The following is a 27,185-nucleotide window of genomic DNA, read 5'->3' as shown; positions in this document are numbered from 1 at the left end:
TTGGTAGGAGTGACAGTGATGATGACTCTTGTTTACCAAGTGGGCACTTGGTGCCAGGAGTGTTGAGTACAGATTTTCCCTCCTGTGTTCTCACCACAGCCCTTGGAGGAGGAACTATTATGCCCATTTTACAGATGAAGAAAAGGAGGCCCGGGCAGGTTCAGGGACATGCCCAAGGCCTCCCGGCCAGTCAGTGGCCAAGCTGGGGCTCAGGCTTAGACCTTTGTCTTGCCAAAGCCATGCCCTTCCCACCCTGTGCCCGCCTCCCATGTCCTCTGTGAGCCTTGTAACCTTAGAGCTGCTGCCAAGAGTAGTGAGTGTCCCATCACTGGAGGCATTCAAGCAACTGCTGGAGTGTCAGACACTGCCAGGCGTCCTGGATTCCTGGGCCGGATGTGAGGTTGGGTGGTGGGGTGATAGGATCCTTCCAGCTGGGAACACACAGCCCTATTGGTCTTTTTTTTTTCTCTTTTTTTGGCCGCACCGCGCAGCTTGCAGGATCTTAGTTCCGTGACCAGGGATTGAACCCGAGTCCTCGGCAGTGAAAGTGCGGAGTCCTAGCCACTGGACCGCCAGGGAATCCCCAGCTCTACTGGTCTTGCCGTTCTGCTTCCTGCAGGGGACTGGGGGCAGCCTCACTTGGCTTCCTGTGGGATGGAGGCAGAGTCGAGGCCTTCAGTATGGTGACAGGAGGAGGGTCGTGACAAGTCCAGGGAGCATCAGTAAGCGTGTACAGCGGGCTGGGCCGCACCCAGGCCTCTGAGGCTTTCTTAGCCTTTGCCCCATCCGGGGGGGGCCTTGGGTGCTAAGGCGCAGCCCGAGGATGAAGCCGTGGAGGCCCAGAGTGCCCCGGCCATCTGGCCCTGCCCGTGCCTGGCGTGGCCTGGGGACCTCAGGAAGTGTCTGTTGGTCAAGGGGGAGACCAAGTCCTCACGGGTGCCATGCGGGGCTCAGAGGCACGGTGACAGAGAGGACCTTGGGGTCTGGAGGTCTGGTAGCAGTATCCTGGGGGATTGTAAGCACCTTGAGGGTAGGGACGCATCTGGTGGATTTGGGCGTTTGTTCAGTGCCCAGCCGGGAGCTGTGCACGGTGCAGGCCTGTGAGTGCCTCTGGGTAAGGCTTGGGCTTTCCAAAGTGCTTGCCATGTGTTGCTTCGTTCTGCTTCTCTGCTGACCGGGGCGGGGCCCACCTGTGTCCCTGACCTGCAGTCTGATGGGGGTGGGGAATTGCCAGGGAGCTAAGAGTCTGCGGTCCTGGTTCCAGCCCAGTTTGCTATGGCTGCGCCTCTCAGGGTCTCAGTGTCCCCATCTGTCCCACTCTCAGTGATATGGATGTCACCTTTTCTCAGCCCCAGGGAACCCTGACGGTACCATCTAGGAGGCCATGCTCCCCACCAAGGGAGTCTGGGTTGGGGTTGCCCAGGATGGGCTCAGGGCAGCTGTTGGCCCTGGCACTCCTGGTCTCATGAGGTGGCCCCAGGAAGCTGGCGGCACATCCAGGCCACCGTGCTCTGGATTCCCTGGCAGGGGAGAAGGAGGAGAGCGGAGGAATGTGGCTTTGAGGAATGTTTAACCCAAGGCAGAAATAGCACTCTGCATTTTTTTATTTCAGGCTTGGGTTTTCAGCTAGGAAGTGGGCTCAGAGCGCCATTCTCTCTTTCTCCAGGCTCCACCAGCTCCCCCACTGCTCTGGCCTTTTGGGGACAGGAAGTGGCCTCTTTTTTTTTTTTTTAGAAGTAAGAAACTGCTGTGGGAACCAGAAAGGACCGTGGATTTGGAGGCAGACAGAGCTAGGTTCAAATCCCCTGTTCTCCACTTCCCAGCCCTGTGATCACTTCCTACCATGAACCCCTGCTTTTTCTTCTAGGGAACTGCGGGGAGGGGGACGGCAGCTGAGTTCCTCCTCAGGGACCAGCCGGGCCCGGGTACAGAGCCCAGCTCCTCTCATCAGCTCTGGGATCTTGGCCAAGCCCTTTCCTATTGAGCTTCCTCACTTTATCTGTAAAATGGGCAGCTGATGCTAACCCTGCCTCCCAGTGTGGTGGATGGAATGAGTGTGAAACTATTGGCAAAAGGGCCTGGCACACGCTAGGCTCTTGAAATCCCTCCTCTGAGTCCTGGTGGCCTCATACATAAAATGGGAAAATGCCTCCTGCGGGAGAAATGAGGGTCCTCACCTGGGCGAGGGGCGGCTGAGACCGCCTTCCATCTGACCATCTGTTTGCCTCGTTCCTCTGAGCCTGAGCAGGACCCACCCCTGCCCACACTCAGCTTGCATCAGCGCCCAACGTCCCCTTCCATGGAGGTGCCCTGGGCCCAGCCAGTGCCCGCCCCAGACCTGGCGGTGAGGACCTGTTTAACCCACCTTCTTGCCGTTCGGCTGTGAGCGCCGTGAGGGTGGGACGCGTCTGGTTTCACAGTTCACTGCTGCATCCCTGCTCCTAGGACAGAGCCTGGAGCACATTTGTTGGAATGAAGGAAAAAACAATTCCATAAACAGACAAGCTAATGAATGAACGACATTTCTTTTCTTTTTTTTCTTTCTTTTTTGGCCACATGGCATGTGGGATCTTAGTTCCCCGACCAGGGATCGGACCTGGGTCCCTGGCAGTGGAAGCGTGGAGTCTTAACGGCTGGACCACCAGGGAAGTCCCTAAACGACGTTTCTTCTCATCCATCTCGGGTCTTTGCTTTCCATTTGTCTGGCCTCCTCCTACCTCCTGGCCTGGGTGACGAGGGGCTTAACACATCTCGGGGGGGCGGGGCGGTCCTCAGAAGCCAGGTGCTGGGAGGCTGGGCCTCAGCAGGTGAGGCTTAGCAAAGACCCCAGCCCCTCTCACCGTCTGGGGCTGGGGAGCCGGGGAGGGGTCCAGCCGGCCAGCTTGGCCCCTCCTCCCGGGCCCCTCCTTCTCCTTTCTCTTTGTAGGAACCAAAAGATTCCTGTTCAAAGGCAGGAGATGGGGCTATTTTTGGCACTGTGGGGGAAAAAGCCAACGCTTCCCTTCTGTTCAAAAATATATGGTGTATGTGCTGGGCAGGCAAGGAGCTAGACGAGCTCAAAGCCTGTGCTGGCGGGGCTCCTGTCTCCCGGCACCCGTCGCCCTGCCACCCTCCGTGGCTCGGTAGCCTACAGGGCCACGTTGGGTGATTATTGTTTCCAGGCTGCCTGTGATGAGGCCCTTGCTGGGCCTGAGCAGGACGGGATCTTAATTAAAACCAACAGTGGCCAAAATACAGGAGAGGAGCCTGCTAGCTGCTCTCACCTTCATTCGTGTTTCCTCCGCTTTGGCTCCGTGGAGGTGGGTGAGTGGTCATGAGAAGCATTCTGGACGCAGCTTGGGGAAGGAGGCCCATTCTCTCACAGCTGGAGGCCCTGTGTACCCGTGTGGGCAAGTCTGGCCGAGGGCATCCCCGGGCCGCTCTGCCACCCCTCACTGCCTAATGTAGAAACTGTTTGTGGAACAGCTGTTTCCTGCCAGGTCCCGTGGGTGCCAGGACATGAGGCACATTGGATGGATGGATTTCTGGCCCTCGTGGCATTCACAGCTTGGTGAGGAAACAAGACAGAGCGTTGCACAACGCTATGGGAGCCCACCGGTTCTGTGGTGCACCTGGGAGGGCTTCTTGGAAGAGGCAGCATTTCAGCGGAGACCCAAGGGTAGGGCTGCCAGACATAACTAAACAGTTATTCATTGTTTATGTGAAATTCGAATTTCACTGGACATCCTGTATTTTTATTTGCTAAATTTGGCAGCCCTACCTGAGGGAGAAGTAGGAGTTGAGAAGGCACAGAGAGGTTTTGGGGGCGGGGGAGGGCTTATGCGAGATGTTGAGAGCGTTTCAGACAGAAGGAACAGTGTGTTCCGGGTCTGGAGGCCTCGAGGCTGCAACTCTGAGGCCCTGGAAACCCGGAGCGGGGGCGGGAGTGTAGAGGGGATGCACGGTGAGCCAGAGGCCTAGCGGGGTAGCCCCTCGGAGGGGCCGGCTGACCAGCAGGGAGGGCCCCACCCGGAGGGCACACTGATGGAGCTAGTCTTGGGAAACAGGCAAGGACACAGGGCACACTAGGGGAGACAGGGCCCTCCTTGGGCGAAGGGGGCACCAGTGGGCGTTTTGGGTCAGGGTCAGGGTCCAGCCTCTGGGGGGCTCTGGCCAGGCTGATGGGTGTGCGGCACTCTAGTGGTTGTGACCTTAAGGACGGTGGCCAATCCGGCTCATGTCAGAGCTGTGATGAAGACCAGCCCGGCGTGTCCCACCCCCTCCCAGGGCTGGGGATGAAGCAAGGAAGTGGGGGCTATGGCTGGGGGGACAGGGTAGATAGGAGGAGTGGCAACTGTCCACGGCTTCCTGTAGCCCCCTCCCCTCCCAGCTGCTCACGTTATTGGCCCTGGTCATCCTGCCTCGTCTTTGGGTGCTGTGACACCTTTGTTAATAATAGTAGCAATTGTTAGTATCCTGGAGTCCTTTGCTGTGCTCTGTCCCCGTAGCCAGAGGAAGCTCCACATTGTGGCAGATGTGGCTTCCGGTGGTCCCCTGGCCTCACCATTCTCTGTGTCGTCTCTGGGTTTTGGACATCGCGCCCCACCCCCCTTGCTGGAAAGCCCTTTCTCTTTGCCTGCTGAAGTCTGATCGTCCTTTATGTGTCAGCTCCCTGTCCCCAGGGAGCACGCCCTGACCCCCCCTGCTTGGGTCGGGTTCCAGCTTTACACTTTCCCTTCTTATCGAGGCAGATAATTAGACAGCTGTGTGGTCGTGTGCTGTAGGTCCGCATCTACGGTTCCATCAGGGCCTCGGAGGACAGGGGTCGGGGTCTGGGTCACTGCTGTGTCCCCTGGCCCATTTGAGTGCTCAGAAATTAATTGTTGGATGAATGAAGGGGTGAAAAATCCCATTTGTTCCTTCTAACCACCCTGCAAGGAAGGTATTTGTCACCACCACCATCCCCATTTTACAGGTGATGAAACTGAGGCTCAAAGAGGTGAACTCAGTGTCTCCAGGTCACACAGGGGCTAAAGAATGACTCAATTCAGAAAAAGACCTTTCCTGTTGACCAGGTGCCTCAGGGCCTCCCACAGCCTCTGACCTTGGCAGGTGCTTGGAAAATGTTCATGAAATTGGGCCGAACCAAACCCCTGAGCACTCGTCTCGGCTCGGCTCTGAAATGTTTGAGAGGTTCTCCACCAGGAGTCCTGAGAAAATCCCACATGCCGACCGTTTCCCACGGTCTCAAAGGAAGCAGAAGGTGTGGTTCACTTCCTTCAGGACTTACCACTCTTCTGGAAGATTCAGAGTCTGGCAGTAGAGATGGCTTGAACCAGGGAGTAGTTGGAGTCTTACCTTGGTGTGTGTGTGTGTGTGTGTGTGTGTGTGTGTGTGTGAGAGAGAGAGAGAGAGAGAGAGAGAGAGAGAGAGAGAGAGAGAGAGAGAGCCCATGTGTAGCCACCAGGGCAAGTCCATTTATTAGCCAGGAATAACTGAGTTTTAGAAAACTAAAGTAGGCATGTTTTAGAAAACTAAAGTAGGCATGTTTCCAACTTACCCACCTAAATCAAGCATAACACGTGCATTCTACAAGAACGAGTACACGCTGAGTGCCTACTGTGTACCAGACGCTGTTCTGTGGCTGTGATGTAGGCAGACCCAGATCCTGCCCACGGAGCCCCCAATGATTGGGGAAGGACAGAATTGGAAAATACGGGCCATCACAAAGATGAGAACAAAACCACTCCTTGTACTGTCTCTCTGACATCACTGTCGTTAACATTTTCACCTGTTCCTTCTAGTCTTTTCTCTGTGTACACAGCTATGGTAGGCTTTATCATCCTCAGTTTCCTGACGAGGTTCAGAGAGGTTAACTGATTTGTCCAAGGTCACACAGCCAGGACATGGGAGAGCTGGAATTTGAACCCCCACTTAGTCAAAGCAAGTTGTTAATAGATCAGCAAATATTGAGGACCTTTGCTTCGGAGCCCCGGTGGCCCTTTGTTGGGGATTCAGAGAAACCAAAGATTCAGTGGGACCAGACAGCGAAGTTCAGGAAGCAGTCAGGACGTTAAAGAAGGTTATTCTCAGAATGTTTTTGTGTGACGTTTTAAACACTGCACTTCTGCACAAGCTCTGAAGTCACCCAGACCCTGGTTCTGGTCCCAACTCCACTGCAGACTGACTTTGGTCCTTGGGCAAGTGGCTTCAGCTCTAAGGGCCTCAGTTTCCTGATCTGTATAATGGGATAATCAAAACCATGCCGAACCACAGCATGGTTCGGGCACTGAATGCGATTCAGGCCTGTGGAGTGCCTAGTCTGGGACACAAACAGTCGTGCCGAGTGAATGGCAGCTCTTCGTCTTGCTATTCCTGGAAACCACAAGACGAATGACATCTTCCTGCAGTTTTACTTGAGAACATTTTGGCAAAAGTTATTTAACTTACATAGAAATGAAAATCAATGAACTTTGTAACTTTAAAGTAAAACAAACATCTATAAATGATGGAACAGAATGCAAAATCTGCAGAAATATTTGAGCTAAAACACAAGATTTGAACTACACCCTGTTTCTGTGGTTGCCTAGGCTCTGCCTCTCACTCCCGGGGGCAGGGGCACTGGCCTTCTCCCTTCAGGGGGTCTGGGGAGGGCACCTTTGGGGAGCCCTTGGACTCTTCTACCACATGGCCCTGCTCCAGGGACCAAGCAATTTCACCTACCTGTGAACTTGTCAGAGTGAACATTCTTTTTTTTTTTTTTTTTTTTTTTTTGCGGCACGCGGGCCTCTCACTGCTGTGGCCTCTCCCGTTGTGGAGCATAGGCTCACGTGCAGGCTCAGCGGCCATGGCTCTCGGGCCCAGCTGCTCTGCGGCATGTGGGATCCTCCCGGACTGGGGCACGAACCCGCGTTCCCTGCATCGGCAGGCGGACTCTCAACCACTGCGCCACCAGGGAAGCCTTTTTTTTTTTTTTTTTAAATTTATTTTTGGCCGCGTTGGGTCTTCGTTGCTGCGCGCGGGCTTTCTCTGTTTGTGGCGAGCGGGGGCTATTCTTCATTGCGGTGCATGGGCTTCTCATTGCAGTGGCTTCTCTTGTTGCGGAGCACGGGCTCTAGGCGCGTGGGCTTCGGTAGTTGCAGCACGCGGACTCAGTAGTTGCGGCTCGTGGGCTCTGGAGCGCAGGCTCAGTAGTTGTGACACACGGGCTTAGTTGTTCCGTGGCATGTGGGATCTTCCCAGACCAGGGCTTGAAAATGTGTCCCCTGCATTGGCAGGTGGGTTCTTAACCACTCTGCCACCGGGGAAGCCCCAAAGTGAACATTCTTACCCCATTTGTCAGATGAGAAAACTGAGGCTTGGAGTGGGAAATGAATCACAAAGATTCAAGCTCTGTTTGGTAAATCTGAAAGCGAGAAGCGTCACAGCATCCAGGAGAAAGATGGAGCCCAGGGGCCTGGCTCTCCAGTGGAGGTACCGCCAAGGGGCACTTGGCTGGGCAGGAGCCGCTGCTCCCCAAGTCTCATGCACCCCAGTACCTGGCCTGCAGCAGGTGCTCGGCGAGGGCTTGCCGTGGCTTAGGGGTGCTTGGTGTGCGGCCCCCTTCTTGGGGATGACCATCGCCAGGCTAAAGCCTTCCTGAGTTTGGGCTCCAGAGTCAGATGGACCTGAGCTCCCACCTCCACTCCTCTGCCACTGACCCTGTGACCTGGGACGAGTGCCTTTACCTCTCGGTGAAGCCTCAGTTTCTTCATCAGTGAAGTGCGCTGTTGGGGACCCCCTACCTCTCAGCAGAAGGGCTGATGCAGCCCAAAAGCTCAGCCAATGGAGTCGTCTGGGGCTCAGGGAGGATCCTGAGGGGCCGAGCGGGACACAGGAGATTCGAGCTGGGAATTGAGTGGCTCTGAGCAGCTTCTCACACCCGTGTTCCCTTGAGGGCTTGGCTCCTTTCTGTGTCCTGGAAAGTTTCCTAACTTAGCACGGGTCCCACAGCCTGATGCCACCAGCCACTTGTCCCGCTGCTGCCCCAGTGGCGGTGAGACCCCTGCCATTTAATTCTAATGCCGTAACTGTCATCATGATAGCCCATCTCTTCATGTGGAGCACTTGTCACATGCTGACAACGCTTTCAACCTCCTCTTGTTGGCTCTGATGGCAGCCCTGTGATGGAGGAGGAAACCATGGCTCAGAGAGGGGAGTGCATTGACCGGGGTCACACAGCAACCACGTGGTGGGTGGACCCTTCTCTGCAAAGGCCAACGGCGGGAGAGAGCCCAGGTTCTTTGGGCCACGGTCAGGTCCACCAGGCCTGAGCTCACGGTGGCGAAGAGCAGGCCCCAGGAGCGGGGGGCTCAGCTGGCCCAGTCCCAGCCCGAACCCACCCTCTGTGGTCAGGGATCCACCATCCACTCCAGGTTCCTGAAGTCAGGCCTTACGGGCCTGAAGCTCCCCCCAGACCCCCAGGGGGCTCTTCTGCAGATGAAATAGCCCCAGAACTGCTCAGCCATCCTCCTGCCACCCCAGCGCCCTGGCCCCTCTTAGTGCGGGGGCTGGGGGCACCGGGAGGGTGTAAGGAGCGAGGCCCGGGAGGCGGTCAGAGCCTGGTCAGCTGGGTGATCGTGGACACGGTTCCCTCTGTACCCCGGGACACTGGGCGCTTTGCGAGGGTCTCCGGAATCTTGTGTATGAAGGGCTGGGTGCAGGGCTGGCAGCTGTAGTGGTGGCTCACAGGTCCGGTCCTTACCTACCCGTGGATGGCAGTCTGGTGTCCTGGGTCCTGGTGGGCGAGCCTGCACAGAAGGGTGCGGGGTGAGCGAGGCAGGCGGGGCCCCTACCAGCTGGCGCTCAGCCAATGAGGGTGGAAATAGTGAGCCAGGGAGGCTGGGCCACTGCCACCGCAAGGGGAGGGCTGTAGGGTTTGGGGCTCTGGGCACCTCGCTTCTTCCGGGTCAGGGCGAGGGGCTCCTGCAGCGCCCAGCGCAGCCCAGACTGCCCGGGATTCTGGGCAGGAGGCCAGGCCTCCTTTCTGATGCAACTCAGGCCGGTCCTGGGGCCCAGCTCCCCTGCAGCTGGGCATTTATGGAGAGCAGGCAGGGGGCGGGGTGGAGGGCGCTGGGTCCGCTCTCTTCCCTCCCCGGCAGAGGCGCGGGGTGCTCATCCCAGCGACAGTGACCGTGGCACTCGGGCTCCCGTGCGTGTTACCACGTTACGCCTGGTCTGCGGCAGCTCTGCTGGAGGACTCCGCTTTACATATGAGCCTGCCAGCCCCCCGCCCAAGGTCACCCGTCGCGTTAGTGCATCTGGGACCCAGCCCAGGTTATCTGGCCCGGGGTGGGGGGCCCACCCTCCAGTCTCCATTCCGCCCCTCATGGTGTCCCTGGGCTGCTCCCTGGGCTCGGGGCCTGTGGGTCTCCATCGTCACTGACTTGCTGCCCGCAGGTCACTTCGTGGGAGCCCGGAGGTCTCAGGAGCCTCCAGAGAGGGGAAGCAGCGTGGCCACGGCAGGCAGCCCGAAGTCCCCCTGCCCCTCCCGGGGCACCAGTGCATTTCCACAGGCTGCTGGAAGCTGCTCCGGCAGTGCTGGCTGACCTCCGGGGCTGTGGGGGTGGGGAGTGATTTGGGGCTGGGGAGCTTGTGGCTCCCGGGGGGTTAGAGGGGGCAGCTCTCTTCTCCCCCAGCCCTCGGTGTGGCAGGCCCCTGCGGGTGGGAAACCCCACGGGCATTCAGTGCTCTTTTCTGCCCTCCCCGGTGCAGCCCTTCGCACTGGTACAGCCGGGTAGCGTCGCTGAGAGCGGCGGGAGGAGTCCTCTCCCCCTTCGGGAACAGGGCCGCTGAGGCCCAGACTGGGGAAGTGACAGGTCACGCAGGAGGGGGGCGGCAGACCCCTGGAATCCACGCCCCACAAGACCACCATGCTCTGCCATCTTGGCTACAGACAGCTGCCCCTCCTTGGGGATGCTGGGGTCACTGCCCCTGGAGTGGGGGAGTCAGGCTGCTGTGGGGCAGGGGGCCGCATCCTGGCCCACCAGCGTGTTCTCTCCCTTCTCTGGAGAAGCTCTGCTGGGGGGGGGGACATGCCCAAATTAGGGGTGCTGGCGGCTGCTGGGTGGGGGCCAGATGGGAGGGAGGAATGGAGGTGGGAGGCTGAGAAGAGGCCGGCACGGCCCTGGGCTGGGGTGGGGACTCCGGGCCGGCCCTGGACAGTGTTCTCGTGCTCTCCAGGGAGCCAGGATGGGTGGGACTGCCGGTAGGGCACAGAATGGGGATCCAGGAGGGGAGTTCTGGGATGGGGGCCCCTTTTTTGGAGAATGAGGGGTCCCTGGGCTGTCAAGAGGAGGCAGAAGCCTGGGGGGAGGGGTGCAGGGTGCACATGCCGCCGCCCAGAGAGCACGTGAGGAGGCCACTGAGGCAGGGGCTTGGAGAACCCCAATATTTGGAGGCTGAGCAAAGACGGAGAGGCCTAGGGCCTGGGGAGGAGCTGTCTGAGGGGGGCTGCACTTCTGGAAGGTGTACAGTCAGTGGTGTCAGGACTGATGGGAGGGTGGGATTCAGTGACAAGGGGGTGCTGGCGGCCAGGTCCCAACAGCCCCCAGTTCTCTTTTTGTGTGAATCAAACCGGAGGCCCCTTTGCTAACAGTTTTCCTGCAGTGGGGGTGGCGGAGGCACGGCCAACACGCAGCCTTTGCCCCTGGAGATGGAAAGGGCCCGCAGGACAGCGGCTGGGGAGGGGGGCAAGGGCTCGCACGCAGGGTGCCCTTCACCCCTCCTGCTGCCGCCAGCGCCTCTGTGGGCTGCAGCCCCTGCTTTCTGTGCCCACCGTGTTTGAGCTGAGCTTCAATCAGGAGAGAGGTATTTTGCTTTAGGGAAATCAAAATCAGACTCAACATTTATCCTGGGCTCCAGGGACCGGCTCTCGTGTTCGCTCCTGGCAGACAAGAGCTGCGGGGAAAGGAGGGCGGCCCGGGAACGCGGCTCTGTGGGTGGAGGGGAGCAGGGGGCCCTGGGGGCACCCCTGCCACAGCAGGGGGAGGTGAGGGCTGGGCCGGGGGCAGGGGCTGGGTCCCTCTCTCCACGCCGAGCCCCCAGAAGGCTCCCTCCCGCTCTGCTGCCCCCAGCTCTCTGGGGAAGTCAGCAGGAGGGGAGTAGAGCTCAGCCCCCTGCTAAGCTGGGAATTTTCTATCCACCTCTCAAGAAACCCTCCCGGTGACTCTGCCAGGTCGGAGCTTGGACCCCATCCTTCAGATGAGCACTCTGAGGTTCAGAGAGGTTAAGTAACTTGTTTGGAGCAACCCAGTCTACAAGTGATCAAGACAGGTCTTAAATACTGGTTTCCTAATGAGCCTGGGCACCCCAGGCCTGGAGGCGGGGGCGAGCTGGAGAGAGGCAGCTTGTTTTTAAAATTGGCCGAAGCCAGTTGTAATTGTGAAGGTAAACATGTTGTGAGAAACATGCTTCAGGATGTGTTCCCAATCCAGCCAAGTGGCTTGGTGTTGATGTGGGAATCAACAGGACACTGGGCTGGGCTCTGAGGGTGATGCTAGGAGAAGCGCCTTGACCTCCTGGGGGCTTAGCATCCAGCTGGGAAGGTGAGAGGGAAACAAGGGCTTCTACTGAGCGCTCGCTGGGCGCCAGATATCACACCAAGCACTTCAAGCCCATCCTCCTCATCTAAGAGACAGTCTGTCTGTCCCATTTTACAGATGAACAAACCGAGGCTCAGAGGTGTGGGGTCGTTCACCCGAGACCACACAACCAGAGCCCTCCCTGTGGCCCGCCCCACTTTACCGGTGTCCTGTTACCCCCTTTCCCCGGCTTGGCCCCGGCAGGCAGTGCCCCGCCTGATCCTCTGTGGTACACTTGATGAGAAGACAGACTACATGTAAAACAGTGAGTCCCACATATGAGGGGAGTTCCCAAACGGGGCTTCCTAGACAAGGGCCGTCCCAGCTGGGACTTGAAATGTGTGTAGGGGTTACAGGTAGCAGAGGTGAGGGCGTGTGTTCTGGGCAGAAGGAACAGAGGTACAAAGGCCTGGAGGTGGGACCAGTGAGAGGAGCTTGAGGGGGTCACAGGGTTGGGGGAAGGCAGGAGAGCAGGGGCCAGTAGCACTGAAAGTGACCTTCATTCGTGCTGAGCCTGGACCCACCGAGCGCCTGGTGGCTGCTTGTTAATTGCACACTCGCGTGTCGGCTCTGGGAGGCGGGGCGATGGGACCAAGCTGGGAACCTGAGCCTGTCGCTCTAGTATCTGGGTGGAGGGCGGAAGCAGAGGGACCCCAGAACGGTCCCTCAGTCCCCTCCTCCCTCCTAGTGCCTGTGGTGGTCGGAACTGCTAGGGGTGTGCTCCTGGGCAGGACGCTTGGCCCTTCCGGTGCTGTGAGGGGGGCACACGGGTGGTGGGCTGATGAGGACAAACATTTCCCCCCAGCTTTTTATTTTGAAAGATCAAGAGCAACACAAGTGCCGTGAGCACCTGTGTGTCCACGTCTAGATTTACCAGCTGTCAGCATTTTGCCACATTTGCTTCCTGTCTCTTTCTAAATATGTGTGTGTGTATTTCTGAACCTTTCCCAAGAGGCTGCAGGCATCCTGGTCGTCACCCCTAAATGCTTCAGGGCACATCCCAAGGAAAAGAACATTCTCCCACATAACCTCCCTACCGTTGCTGCTCCTAAACAAACCAACAGTGCGTCCGTCAGGGCATCCAGCTGCCCGCCTGTAGGCAGCTTCCCCCAGCAGCCCCGTCGTAGCTGGTCTTTAACTCCAGATCCAGGACCCAAGCCAGCCATTGTGAGTTGCATTTGATGGCCTTGTCTCTTCAGGGTTTTTTTCTGGAACAATCCCCTGCCTTTTATACCTTTCGCACCCTGACTTATAAAAGTATCCTGACCACTTGTCTTATGGAATGCCCCCCCTTCTGCATTTGCCTGGTTATATCCTCGTGATTAGACGCGGGGGGCTGGGGTTTGGATGCAGGCCTGCCTGACCTTTGGGGAGGGGCTGGGGGCAGGTGACCAGCCCTCCTGAGACCTGCCTGCTGCCTGCCCCCCCTCCAAGACCCTCCCAGATCCTCCAGGGCTCCAGGCAGTCAAGCAGTGGCAGCTACCGGGCCTGGGACGGTGCCAGGGGATACCTGTTTCCTAAAGGTTAATTCGCTTAAAGCACGAGGCAGGGCCTGTCTGCCCCTCCCCAGCTCACAGCTTGGCTGCCTGCTGACCACACAGTGTTCTGCGATGGGACCATTCTAATGCGGCAGGGGCTGGTGAGGGGCCCAGGGGAGCCTGGAGGCTGAGAGGCCCTGGGGGGAGGCTGCTGGGGGACGGGGCGGGGGTGTGTGGTCAGGAGAGGGTTGGGACTTCTGAGCTGGGGGACTCCAGGGCAGCCTTCTCTGACCCTGGGAGGCCTCCCCTAGAGTCAGCAGTGGGCCGGCCGCCTGAGCCCTTGCTGCCCGGCTCCTGCCGTTTACATCACATGACGCCAAGGTCATACAAGGTCATGCAGCTCATTGGCTTACTCAAGGTGGGGGGGGGGGCATCCACTGGGACATCCATCCTGGGTTCTGGAGGCACCGTCCTGGCCCCTGGCCCCACCCAGTCACCTTGGGTGACTTCGGGCAAGTAAGCAGCCCTGCCTGAGCCTCAGTCTCCTCATTGGGAAAATGGGGTCCCACCTACCTGGGGGAGTCCTATGCCCGTGAAGAGCACCAAGCACTTTAATCTTCACAGCAAGCCCATTTGACAGGTGAGGAAACTGAGGCTCAGAGAAGGGAAGTCCTTAGGCCAAGGACACACAGCTAGGAAGCTGTGGTGCTAGGTTTAAACTCAGGCCGTCCAGTCTGGCTCCAGAGCATAAGCCCCTAAGCTCCCAGCTGTGCTATGGTGGGACTCCTGTGTCTCCAGCTTGGGTTTTTAAGCGTCAGCCCCTCAGCCCCTGCTGCCCTTCACTGCCAGGTGTGGGTGGCGGGTGTAGGGCAGCCCACCCTGAGTTAGACCACGGACACTTCCCTCTCCACCCCCCTGCTGGACTCCCTTCCCACCCCCTACCCTCTGCCGAAACTCTCTTGGAAAATTGCATTTTTTTACACCAGGTCTGGCTGTTCCCAGTAACCTACACTCTCACTGTTGCCTCGCTCTTTCTGTCAGCATCCTGCTGATGGACGGGGCTCTTCCTTAGCCTCTGATGGGGCTCGTGGGAGGACAGCGCCGACGAGAAGGGGACTGGTAGGAGCTTGCGGAGGGCCGAGCCACAGACCTGAGCTCAGACCCTCGCACTACCACTTCACGTCCTGCCCGCTTTGTAACCCGGTTTCCCCACTTGCAGCCAGGGCAGAGTCACAGCTTCCGTGCGAGCACTGTCCGGGCAGCTGAGTCGAAGCGCGGAGGCCCGCCCCGGTACAGATCGAGGCTCGCAGCGGGCGCTCAGGACCTGGCAGCCGTTACGAGCTGGCTTTGAACAGTTTTTGAAAAGTGGCCTCCAGCGTGATCAGGCACAAATGGTGAGGTGGACCCCCTTGGGCCTCCCTCCTCACTTCTCTGGGAAGGGATGCCAGTTCCTTTATTCACCTGACCTGCACCCAACACCCACCTTCCTGTCCACTCGTTCTTTCATTCATTCATTCATTCTACAGGCCTGTGTTGAGCACCTCCGAGTGCCAGGCCCTGTGCTGGGGATTCAGGAGTTGTCACACCTGTCCTGATTGAATTCCCAGGACAGCTCGTGTGGAAGGTACTATAACTATCATTCCCACTTTACAAACGAGGAAACTGAGGCATGGGGAGCTGGAGGTGCTCTCTCAGTCACTCCCCGCCCCCTCTGCCCCGAGAATGAGTGAGGCCCTAGAGGTGGTTAGATATTCTTGTTCAGTGATTTGAGCGAAATGACTGGTTTTGTTCCAACCTGAACCGATTCAGTCCTTTTCATAAAACAACATTTTGTCGTTTGTTTCCTGATTCAGTAAAGAATGACTGTTTGGGCTTGGCTGGAGGTTCAGCTACTTTATACGGTTCATTCTAGCTTGCGGTGCACCGCTCTGTTCTCGTCTTGCCTATAAAAAGAACCCGGGACTGATGGCTCTGAGGGGCAGGAGGGATGGGTGGAGGAGGGGAAGGTGCTGGGTGCTGCCAGGGCCGAGGAGGGCGCTCAGCCTTTCTGCCCTGGCCCCCCCATGTGCAGGCAGGGCAGCTGAGAGCCTGGGGAAGCCAGTGACTCCTGTAACCGTCCTGTCCCCAGGGATGCGAGACGGGGAAGAATTATGTCCAGTGTTGGCCTGGGCGCAATAATCCTGCCTGCCCAGCCCAGGACTGCAGGGAGAGGCCAGCCTCTGCCCGTAAGAGGCTGATCTCGGCCGTCCTCCAGGCAGTGCGGTGGGCATCTGGAGGGGATGGGCCAGTGTTGTCCTCTGGGGGGTTAGACACAGAGCTCCTGACTGGGACGATTCACCGGGCGGGGTGGGAGTTGCAGACGCCTTCTTGTTCGGAGCTGGCTGGTGTCCAGACTTGGGCAGACTGGCTGTGGGCCGGGGTGGGGAGGGCAGGAAGGAGGCTCCCCTGTGTCTGTCTGTCCCCTAGGACACCTTCCTGAGCTAAAAGGCCACTTTTCTGTTTTCTTTTGCAGTTACCGAGAAGGAGGTCCAGCAGTGGTGAGTAGCTGCTTTTCCCCAAACTGTTGGGTGGGAGAGGGTGTGTTGGCTTTGTGCTGATGAGATGGCAGTCCAGCTGCCCAGGACAGCGGCACGTGGAGGACCCTCTGAGAGCGGCTTATCTACAAACCAGTCCAGGCAGCCTTTGTTCAGATTCCTTTGTTCACAGGAGACTGACATAGATCCAGTTGAACTGGGATGGGGGTGGGGTGGTGGTGACTCCTTGCCTTGTGTGGCATCTCTAAGGACCACCAGTGTTAATTGCAGACTCTGCTCATCCAAGGGAGGGTTTTGGACCAGAAACAAGTCAGGAGACTGGATCCCAGGCCCAGCTTTTTCCCTAAATCATCCCGTGGCCTTGAGAAGTCTCTTCTCTAGAGTTCAGCCACCCTGTCTATAAAGTGATTGATCAGAGTGGATCAAGGATGGCAGATAGGTTTCTTTTTGGATGCCAGCTCTAATCAATGCATAGTAGCTGCCTGGAGTGCTGTGTTAAGAAGGACTCTGAGGCTGTATATCATGGAGCAAACCGAAAGTATAGCACCATTAATGCCTGGAAGGTCTGGAATGGATTAGTTATGCCTGCCCTGGGGCAGAGAGGGGAGAGTGGTATACTGTCTGTCATTGTGGAATGTGGAGCAGACAGGGGAGACTCACACATGGTAAGGTGAACCTGAGTTGGGAGTAGGTGAGCGAGGAGGAGAGCTTGGAGACCTTCCAGAAAGTTTGGTGGCTTAGAAATGGACTCTGCTCCTACCTCTTCCTATCCAAGTGACCTCAAGTGATCCAACCCCCCTCAGCCTCCGTTTCCCCACGTGTGTGACAAGAATGATGAGGCATCAGGGCGACATTCCCTGTAAAGGTCCCAAGAGATGACAGCCTTGGCAGTGGTCTTCCATCGACCGTTCAGATGGGGAGCTGAGGCCTACAGATGTGCCCTCCATCACAGCAGGCCGCAGCAGGGCCCAGGCCATGAGATGCCTGGTGGAGCCCTGCTGGGGGCAGGGCCAGGCTCCCCAGGGGCCACTGCTTACACCTCCCTGTCCTTGAGTCCAGGTGGCAGAGGGGGAGAGCTGTGGCTGCCCTGCTTGGCTCTGCTGACCCCTTGCTGGAGACCCCGGCTAGGTGGGCAGGACCTGGGTGGCGAGCTGGCTGTGCCCCATGGGGGGAGTGGATGCAAAGGGAGCAGCTGCCACTCCCTTCTTCCTCCCCCACATCCTGGGACCCAACAGGTGGGCCTGACCTGCCTCTGACCTCATTTTCCACTTCCGCACTTCCCCAGGTGAGCGTTCCAGAAATACTGCTGCTTCTAGGTTTTTTTTTTTTTTTTTGGCTGCGTTGGGTCGTCGTTGCTGTGCGCAGGCTTTCTCTAGTTGCGGCGAGTGGGGGCTACTCTTCGTTGCCGTGCACGGGCTTCTCATTGTGGTGGCTTCTCTTTGTTGTGGAGCACAGGCGCTAGGCGCGCGGGTTTCAGTCGTTGCAGCACGCAGGCTCAGTAGTTGTGGCTCACGGGCTCTAGAGCGCAGGCTCAGTAGTTGTGGCATACGGGCTTGGTTGTTCCGTGGCCTGTGGGATCTTCCTGGACCAGGGATCAGACCCGTGTGCCCTGTGTTGGCAGGCAGATTCTTAACCACTGTGCCACCAAGGAAGTCCCTGTTTCTAGGTCTTTATCTGTGAGGCTCTCCCTCCTGGATTGCCGTACCCGGCCTTCCCGAGCCTCTGTCACTCACTTTTCCCACCCTTCCTTTCGGGGCCATCTGAACTGCACTCTCCCAAGGCTTACCTAAGTCACTTCCTCCAGGAAGCCTTCCTGGATTCCCCATCTGTACATAATCCCCCTCCTTCCCACATGGCAGCCAGAGGGGTCTTTGTTGAGTGAATATTCAACGATGCCAGGCTTCTGCTTAAACTCTCCCTGGACTCAGGTGAAGTCTGCACCTCTGGCATGGTCACGTGGTTACGAGGCCCGGCTCAGGCCAGCCTTGCTGTGCCGACCCCTCCAGTCTCACTGCCGTTTCCTCCTCTCCTCTGCCCTCTGCCCTCTGGCCTGCCCAAATTGCTATCCGTTCCCGAATTCACCTTACTTTCTGGGGCTTCCTGACCTTTGCCTGGGCTGTTCCCCCTTCTGGGAACACCCCTCCTCGTCTTTGCTTGGCCACCACCTCCTCACCCTCAGGCCTCCTTCCCTGAAACCTCCTGAGCCCCCAGCTTGAGTCAGGGGCCTCCACTGACCTCCCACAGCCCAGTGTCACAGCTGGGGACACACCAGGCACAAACAGGACACACCTGGGACAAACAGCAGGTACAGGTCTGCGTCCCCCTCCGCCCCCCCTCCTGGCCTCGAGGCCGGCTCTGCCCTGTTCACTGCTGTGTCCCCAGGGCCCGGCCACAGCAGGTGCTCAGCACCCATCCGTCGCCCCGAGGTGCTTCACGTACACATTGTCATCGACTCCTGGGCGCTGTCCCGGGGGCCGACATGGTTTATCGTCTCCATGGCGATGGGAGAACTAAGCTGAGGCTCAGAGGTCAGAGCAGGGACGAGGACGAGGTCTGTCCTTGCGACGTGGCAGATGCCTCCCCAGTGCTGCTGTGTGCTGGGTGCGCTCTCAGATGTGGCCTTGTTCATTTTGTCCTCGTAGTCGCCCAGAGCGGGGTCCCACCATGGCTAGACGAGGCTCCTGAGCCCCAGGAGGTGCAGGGCACGCCTGAGCCCTGGCATCCTCCCCCGCTCCCCTGGCTCGTCCCCAGGAGAGACAGGAGGCAAAGTGGCCAGAAGGGATCCGGAACCAGGGCTTGAGCTGAGCAACCTTGGACAAGTTACTGGACTGCTCGGTGCCTCAGTTTCCCCATCTGGAAAGTGAGGGTGATAATCGTCAAGCTTTATAGGAACACCGTGAAGAATAAATGACCTAATTCATACACAGCGTCTGGAACAGAGCCGAGTCATAAGTTCTCTGTTTTGTTAATAATGCTAATACACTAATAACACTGATCAGGATAACCATGGAGGGATCCTGAGGTTGAGGGTCCTCCCCTCCTTATGTCGATGGGGAAACTGAATCCCAAACAGGTGGAGGGATTTTTGGTCCTTCATCAAGCTGACATCTGAGCCGTGACCTGGACAACAGGACTCAACCACAGAACGGTGTTCCAGGCACAGGGAACGGCAAGGACAGAGGCTCAGCAGTGGGAAGGGGCTTGGTGTGTTTGAAGAACAGCAGGGAGGCCAAGGAGGCCGGCCTGGAGGGGACAGTTGAGGCTTCTACAACAAAACCAGGGCCCTTGTGATGCCCAGTCCTTGCTGTAGGGGAACTCTCTCTAAAGAGCTTATAAAGAAAAATATAGATCTTTTCTTTGCCACAAAGTTCCGTGGACCTCAAGTAAATGCCCTTTGACTCATTTTGGTGGTGCCTTTCTCTAACCCTCTTGGGTCAGCCCACCACCCACCTCACTGTTGTATCCTAGAATGGTTATACCCCACAGGGTGAAGGTAGACTAGGGATGGTTAAACAGCGACACTCATACCGCCACTCTCCCCACCTGTGTCCACAGCAGACATCAGTAATGGATCACAGATTATGGCACTCTGGATCAGTCTCCTCCAGTGCTGTGGGCAGACCGTGTAATTATTCTTAGCACACGAAATGAACCAATTTGTAATCCCATGATGGGCCTACACCTCCCTGGTTCACTGGGACCATAACACAAGACTGCTGGGTTAGAGGCCAGATCCAATCAGCCCACTATCCCCTCTGTCCTTTGCACAGGAAACAAATGGGACAAGCACCTGCATCCCAAGTGCCCGGGCCCATTTCAGAGGACCCTTTCTCACCACGGCCTCCAGCCATGCCCTTTCATGTCCTAAATGGCTCTCTGGCACCTGATAGCTGGGGAATGCCTGCCCTTCCTTGGGAAAACTGAGGTTCCTGAGCCCAGACTACCAGGGCAGCAAACAATTTAGCACCAAACCATCTGGGGTGGGATTGGGAAATGGGAGGGAGGGGCACACGGAGAGCAGCGGGGTCGCAATGGACAGAGTTTTCCTGTCCCACCTGTGACATGTGTGGGTGGATTCAGCCAGGGCGGCTTCAGTTTCCTCCTGTGTTTCTCTCTCTCTCTTGCTTAAAACCCTTTGTGGCTTCTTACTGCACTTAGAATAAAGATCCAGCCTTTATTGCCTGGTCCTCGGGGCTCCCCAAGGTCTCTGGCCTCACCGTCTCCCCGGCTTACCAGGCACCAGCCACACTTACTGTCCCTCAGCCATGCCACGCTCCTTCCTACCTTAGGGCCTCCATCTTTGCTGTTCCCTCTGCTGTTCCCTCTGCCCCAGATCTTGGCATCTTCGCTGCAATGTCACCTCCTGGGAGAGGTCTGCACTGACCACCCTGCCCCTGTTTCTCCAGCCTGGTACAGGATCGTCTTGTTTGGTGCTGACTTTCAGTAGCTGCTCCCCAGAATAGGAACCAGACCCAGGGGTCTTCTGTGACTCTGTTACTTGTCCTGGGCCACCCAGTGAGCAGAAGCAGAGCTGGGCACATCCCAGGTCCTCCAGGAGAGCTGAGGCCCCAGGTGGTCAGGACTGCAGACCAGGCCACAGGGATGTGATGCCTGAGCCGGGCCAGCTGGGCGCTCACCTCACACCCGGCTTCATGCTGGACACCCATGGTGTCATCTCTGCTGCTCCTAGCTCTGTATTTGGCAGAGACGGGAGGAGGCTGGGGCGTCAGGAGGTGGGGCCAGTGTCAGGTCCACAGCCAGCCCGAGGCCCCTGCCCACCGGATCCCTTGTTCTTGACCAAGCTCCATTCACCACAATGGAAGGTCGGGAACCTCGGTGGGGACTGACTAGGAAACTGTAGCAGGTCCCAGGCCCTTAAAGGCGACCGTGAAATTGTGATCACCTGGAGGGTGAAGGGAACGCCATCCCAAGGGGGAACAGCAGGGCACAAATAGTGCCCCAACACAGTTCCATGATGAAGATAGTGGAGGGAAAAGAAGATGGAAAGGAGACTGGCCAGAGGCTAGAAGTGGGTGTGCTGGGGGTGGTGGCATCATGGGTATTCTTTTTTCTCTTATATTTTCTATTTTACAAGTTGTCTGTAATGCTTTTGTTACATTTATAATAACCAAATAACCCGATGGTATTGTAACAAAAATAGTGGGCGGAAGCAGGAGGAATTCTGCAGCCGCCTCCACAGGGCCAGCTGTCAATCCTGGACCCTCCTCCGCAGTCACAGCTGTGGGTAAGGAGGCCGCCGCCAATGCCGTGGGGTCAGTCCAGGAACAGCCCGTTTTACAGATGAAGAAACTGAGGCTCTGAGGGGCAGAGACACTTGCCTGGGTCTCACAGCTCTGTGTGTGTGTGTGTGTGGAGTCTAGGTCCAGCTTGCTGGCCTCCACGGCCTGGGCTACGGAGGCTCAGCTCTGCTGGCTCTGGCTTTGGGAAACCCCACAGAGCTGAAGGCGGTGGAGGATGGGGGGACGTGGTGAGGAGAGAGATGGGGGAGGGGAGAGGAGCGGGGAAGAGGCCTCATCCTCATGGATGTGTTCGAGCCCCTCCTCCAGGATCATCTGAAGGCAGGTCTCCAGGGAGCTGGGAGGGGAATGCCAGGGGAAGGGAGGTGTTTGAAGAGATAATGGGAGAACAGTTTACCAGGGCCGCTGCGGCAGTCCCTCATTGCAGCTGGGGGTTACGCTTTATTATCTATCCATCTATTTACTTCCCACTTTCCACACTGCGGAGAGCAGCATCTGCCGCACTTAACCCTGGCGGGGAGGGAGGTGGGCCTGGAGGGCTATGCGAGGCTTGCTTCAAGCTGGGTCCCAGAGGACGAGGCTCTGTGGGAACTGCAAGCAGTGAATTCCAGAAAGTCCTAGCAGGCTGGTGCCTTTGGGGACCCAAGGCCCTGGCGGCGTTGGGGATGCTGGGGGCCACAGAGAACGGGGATGCTGAGCTGGAGTTGGACCCGTGCCTCATGGCCAGCGTGCATTCATGCATTCACTCATCCCTCATTCATTCATTAATTCACTCCCTCATTGCTCCCTCATGCCTTCATTCACTCATTCATTCATTCATCCGGTCACTTATTCACTCCCTCATTCATTCAGTCACTCATTTGCTCCTCATTCATTCAGTCAGTCACTCCTTCATTCATTTATTCACTCCCTCATTCACTCCCTTACTCCTTCATTCATTCACTCCCTCCCTCATTTGCTCACTCCTTCATTCATTCTCTCACTCTTTCACTAATTCATTCATCCGCTCACTCATTCCTTCATTCATTTGTTGGTTCATTCATTCCGTAAGTCTTTACTGAGCACCTATTATGTGCCAGGCCCATGGCCAGCACTGGGGGCAGCAGGGACTGGGGGAGACGAGGTGCTGGAGTCCCCTGGGGCACACAGGCTGGCGCAGTGGCGGTTAGAGGCGGGGTGGGAAGCTTACAGGGAGGAAGCCCAGCGTTGAGTCGGGAGTGTTTTATAAGTGGCATTCAGCCTTCAGTGTTTTATGAAGTGACAGATTTCTTTTTTTTCCCCCTTTCCCTCTTAAAGAGGCTTAAGAATGCGGTTGTCAAATCTGGGATTTTTTTCTCTCGTCTCCACCCCATCGTGGAGAGCTGGTTCCCAAGCACAGTCAACCGTGCCGAAAACCTGTGCTCTGGTGGCTGGAAACTGGGTGTGTGGAGCTCAGGAGCCGTGCCACGTCCCAGGCTCGGTTCCACAGCTTCTCCTCCCATCCCCAAAGAGAGTTGAGACCCCTGCTCTTGAACACGGTTGTGGGAGGGGTGGTCTCCATATAAATTCCTCAGAAGGCTCTTTGTGCCTCACTCCCCCTCCCCGGCCTAACCTGCACCAGCGACAGTGCCAGGATTACTGCTGCTTCCACCCTTGGTCTGGAGTCAGGCTGAAGGCACTGAGGAAAGCAGGCCACGGAGGCTTCGGGCCTCGCTGCTGACTGGCCGCACACAGAGGCGGCGGCAGGGTCCAGTTGTGGCTCCCCATTTGCTAGCTGTGCAGCTCCAGTAGGTATTTACTGAGCACCTGCAGTGGGCCCTGCAGATTCGGGGTGAGCTATAAGACGGGGTCCCTGCCCTGACGGACCCTGTGGTGCACTCACTGGCCCAGGCATCATACAGGCTACAGGCACAGCTGCGAGGCCCAGGCCAGGGACAGGGTGCTGTGAGGGTGTCAACCGGTGTGTATACTGGGGTCTTGGGTGGCCAGAGCGGGCTTCTCTAGGGCAGATGCACTGAGGCCAAGAAAAAAAGGGGGAAGGAGGAGGGGAAGGAGTGGGCCGGGCAAAAGAAATGCCGTGTGAAGGCCCTGAGCCAGGAGATTTAACAGCCCCCAGCCTCAGTTTCCCCATCTGTACAATGGGCATCATAATCCTCCCCTCCTGGGGCTGTTGAGATGATTTGGTGAAATGGTGCCTGGAAATCGCATAGCTCTGTGCCGGCTCTCAGTAGGCCCCTATTATTCAGAATTGCAGGTCACTGGAAGGCAGACACTGGGGAAGACCCTTTCCCCCGCTTTGTGGGGGTCCCCAGAGACCATCTAGCCCCGTGGTTCTCCACTGGAGTGATTCTGCTCTGGGGGGATATTTGGCACTGTCTGGAGACACTTCGGGTTGTCATAACCTGGGGCGGGGGTGCTCCTGGCATCTAGCAGGTAGAGGCCAGGGATGCCGGTAAACCACCGGACAGACCCCCATGACCAAGAATCATCTGACCCCAAATGTCAGTGGCGTGGGTGGAAAAACCCTGATCTAGTCTAAGTCACTTATTTTACCAGCAGGGAAACTGGGGGGCATTGCAGGGAAGGGGTTTGCTCGGGCCCCTCTCACAGTGAGACAGGATGGGCCAGGACTGGAGCACAGGGCAGGCCCCAGAGCAGGTTTCCAGGCAGCAGCGTGTCTGAAGGAGAGAGGGGGTGAGGGCGGGGAGAGGGAGAGGCTCAGGCCTGTTGGAACCTGAGCCTGGGTCAGGGATGGGGCTGCAGTCACGTACATCTCTCAGTCATCCTGGGATGGAATTCTTGGGCAGGAACTCTGTTATTTTTAAAATTTTTATTTGTTTTCTTTTAACGTTAAGGCAGCTACTATATTTTGAGCAAGAAAGTGGCATAAGCAAGCGAGTGTCCCCCTAACATGCCAGCTCGTCCCCCACGGCACCCCACCACCCCCAGCTTCCCCCGTGCTTTGGGAGAAAAGCATCTTTTCTCTGCCCAGTCCTGTCATCCACTGTCACCCCTCTGCACAAGGCAGGCATGGCCTCGCCTGGTATCTGCTTAAAGTCCAAAAATTGTCCAGATGGCGCAGCTAAACGGCTGCATCTGGGGAGATGAAATTCATTCGGTCAGAGCTGAAGGCACCAGCTGACACAGGGCCACTGACCCCTGATCCTGAATCAGAGAAAATGAACGCGTTTGCCCAGCTTTCCACAGGTGCTTCCATGTACGAACAAGTTCTGTAGCCCCTTCCATTAAAACGTTTTCTGATCAAACGATCTTGCAGACGAAAGCTCACCTAGCCTCAAGTCTACAACACAAAAGCAAGGAGAAAATGACAGATTTTCTGCTGCCATCACATCCGGAACCTTCACAAGGGGGGCCGGGGTGCACGAGGCCCCAGGGCACCGCTAGGCTGTCTGCGCCAGCGATTCCAGGTTCTGCCTCCGGGCCTCGAAGTTTGTCAGCCGGCCGGTTGTATGCCGTCCACACCGGGTCTCCCACAGACAGCCGCGTGGCCTTCTCGTATTTCTTCTCGTCCGGTGTGAAACGGTGGTAAATCCCGGCAGGGAGAATGATCGTGTCTCCTTTCTCCATGATGGTCCGGATCCACCTGTCCTCTTTATCGCTCACGTCAAAGTACCCACTGCCGACCAAGATGACGCGAATCTTGTCGTCCAGGAGTAAATGCTCCTTGTAAATCATCTTGGTCTTTTCTTCGTAACTTGGTAGTTTGTCTCCGCCTATGGTTATTATGTCCATCCAGGAGTAGATTCTCTCTTTTCGGATCTTCTCTAATTCTGGGTCATTCTCATATTTGTAAAGGACCCCGCGCCCGCGCAGCTGCTCCAGGCCGACCGGGCGCACAGGCTCCGCGTGGTGGAGCCACGGCGGTTGTCAGCCGAGTCGTCCACGTTCCGGGCCTGCGCCGTGGCGGGGCCGGGGTCACTGACGCCTTGCCCCAGACCCGTGCTGCGACCTGCTCAGGCTGGTCTCAAGAGCTCTGTTATTAAGCCGCAGGTCCCTTGGGTGCCTGCCGTGGGGTGGGGTGTGGGTGGGGGTGTGTGCCTGGGTGAGTGTCCTGGCTCGGCCCACCACGGGGGCTGGGCTGCACCTCGGAATCGGACCATGGCAGGAAGTCTTGGCCTCAGAGCTGTGAGGACTTGAAGAGCAAATTTGGGGCCTGGGGCAAGTGGGGCATCTGGGACAGACCTCCTCCCCTCTGCTCCAGCGAGACAGGGTGCCCCCCATCTTCTGATGATGAACGATGGATGGGGTTATGCAATGTTTGGGGAGCAGGCTCTTGGCTTTCCATGGGGCTGGGGCCAGTGCAGCCTGGCAAAGAGGGAGCCTGGGAGGCAGGAGTCCCGGGTGTGAGCCCTGTATCTGCTGCTAACTTGCTGTGTGACCTTGGGCCAGTCTCTCTCCCTCTCTGGGCCCCCAGTTCCCCATCAATCCACAGAGGGGTGGGCGTATATCTGTGGTGCTCTAACCATCTGCATGGAGTTCTCAGGTTCTGACCACGGTGCCCAGGGCTTAGGAAGAAGACGCCTGACACCTGGCCTCTCCCTCTCTCTGTGTGTTCATTCGTTCATTCATTCATTCATTCATTCATTCATTCAACTCATTCATTGAGCTCACTGGACATTTACTGAGCCCCCGTTATGTACAAGGCGTCGGGGCACTGGGAGTTCACTGTTGGGTGGAGGACACAGCCTGGTGGCAAACATGACACAGCGTGGTTCACGCTGCGCTGGGGTCGTTCAAGGGATGGGGGAGCAGATGAGCAGGCACAGGGACCTGCAGGCCCAAAGGCCTGGCGGCTGGATGGCATGGCAAGCTCTGGAAAGTGCGGCAGGGTGTGGAATATGGGTGGCGTGGGGCGGTGAGGGTGTGTGGCCAGAGGAGGCGGGGCCGTCAGGCTGGAGCAAACCCTCATCGACTGGGCCCCTGAGGGGGTGGGCCTGCTGCTAATGGCAGCAAGGGAGCTGGGGCCCCACAGTGACAGTCTCTGCAGGGGAAACCAGATAGTCCCCTGGAGGCTCCCCACCGAGGCCAGCCTGCCTGTACCCACCTGCCCCCAATAAAGCTTCAGGGCCCCCCGCAGGTGCTCTGCCGCTGCTGCGGCACCTGCACTGTCTTCCCTCCTAGGAGCCAGGCACCCGCAGGGGCCGGGCCTCGAGACGCCTCTGGGCACCTTTTGTTCTCCCTTTATTGTTTTTAATAATCTTTTCAAATTACTCAAGTGACACACAGCCATTGTGGGGAAATGGGAGGCTCTGGGGGACACAAGGGGAAGCGATGGCCCCCCTCTGGCCTCCAGAGCCGGCTGTGCCCCACTGTGGTCATCACGGCCTGGCGCCGGGCCTGTTCCCTCCTCCTGTCCAGGGACCCGTCCTGCCCAGGGGCCTGGGGTCATGGACCAGAATAGGCTCTGAAACGCTCCTCTCTGGCTCTGCGTCCTGGCCCAGATGTGAAGGTTTGAGTCTGGAACACCCAGCTGGGAAGGAGGCTTCAAGGGGAGGGACCCGGAGGGGCCGAGTTCCTTTCTGGTACCTGCTGTGGGAGGGGCCCTGACCTCTGTGCCTCAGTGCCTTCATCTGTGAAATGGGGATCACTGAACCCACTGAGCAGGGCTGAGTGGCGACTGCAGGAGGAACCGCCCACGAAGGCTTAGGCCAGTGCCCCGCACGGGGCTGTCGTCAGAGGTGCAGGTGGTGGCGAGATGGGGCAGCGATCCTGGTTACTGGGCCGGGACCGCCTCCCTGGGCCTCTGGCCCCTCGAGGTGCCCCAGGGGGTGGGTGGGGAGGCGCGCACAGGCCCAGCCGTTTCTTACAGCCTCATGCTTGCTGGGGAGCTCTGCGGGAGAGTGGGTGCCTACGGCAGCGCAACGCCACGCCCCACTCCATCTCCCAGCCTCGCCCTCACCCCTAAGGAACCGCTGACATGTTAGCAAGAGTCTTGTCTTGCTTTCTTTCTGACATCTGACCTTGATCACTTAGGCCTCAGAATTCCCAAGGCTCCCTACTTCCGGTGCCCTGCGTGTCCCTTCACCCAGCCTGGGCCCCTTAGCTTGTTCTCTGATGGGTGGAGGGACAGTGGCTTCTCCACATGCTCTCTGTGTATACGGCCCTCAGTCACGGCGCCACCAGCAACTTTCCCGGGACGTGACGGGAGAGTGGCCCTGGGTAGACCAGAGAACAGGGGGGCTGGAAGGAGGGGACATCTTCAGCGAGCCCGTGTCTCTGAGCATCTGGCCCCATCAGTGGTTACTCTGAACCCCACCTCGGCTCCAGTCTGGGCTGCAAGGACTTGCAGATCTCCCCGTCTCGAAGCCTCAGTTT

General features: G+C 57.8%; 1 protein-coding gene and 1 pseudogene across 1 annotated transcript in view; one reads left to right on the top strand and one right to left on the bottom strand.

Annotated features, from left to right (window-relative positions):
• NCS1 (neuronal calcium sensor 1) overlaps positions 1-27,185 on the top strand; it is a 60,980-nt gene that overhangs the window by 8,224 nt on the left and 25,571 nt on the right. Inside the window, exon 2 of the mRNA XM_060013971.1 lies at positions 15,591-15,615. Coding sequence (XP_059869954.1) covers positions 15,591-15,615 — 25 coding nt within the window. The remainder of the gene's footprint in view (positions 1-15,590; positions 15,616-27,185) is intronic.
• LOC132426820 (acireductone dioxygenase-like) lies at positions 24,134-24,602 on the bottom strand (annotated as a pseudogene).

Source organism: Delphinus delphis, chromosome 6 (assembly GCF_949987515.2).
Source record: "Delphinus delphis chromosome 6, mDelDel1.2, whole genome shotgun sequence".
NCBI classification, from domain to species: Eukaryota; Metazoa; Chordata; class Mammalia; order Artiodactyla; family Delphinidae; genus Delphinus; species Delphinus delphis.
Note: the sequence above shows the minus strand (reverse complement) of the source record. Positions and strands in the feature narration are given on the sequence as shown.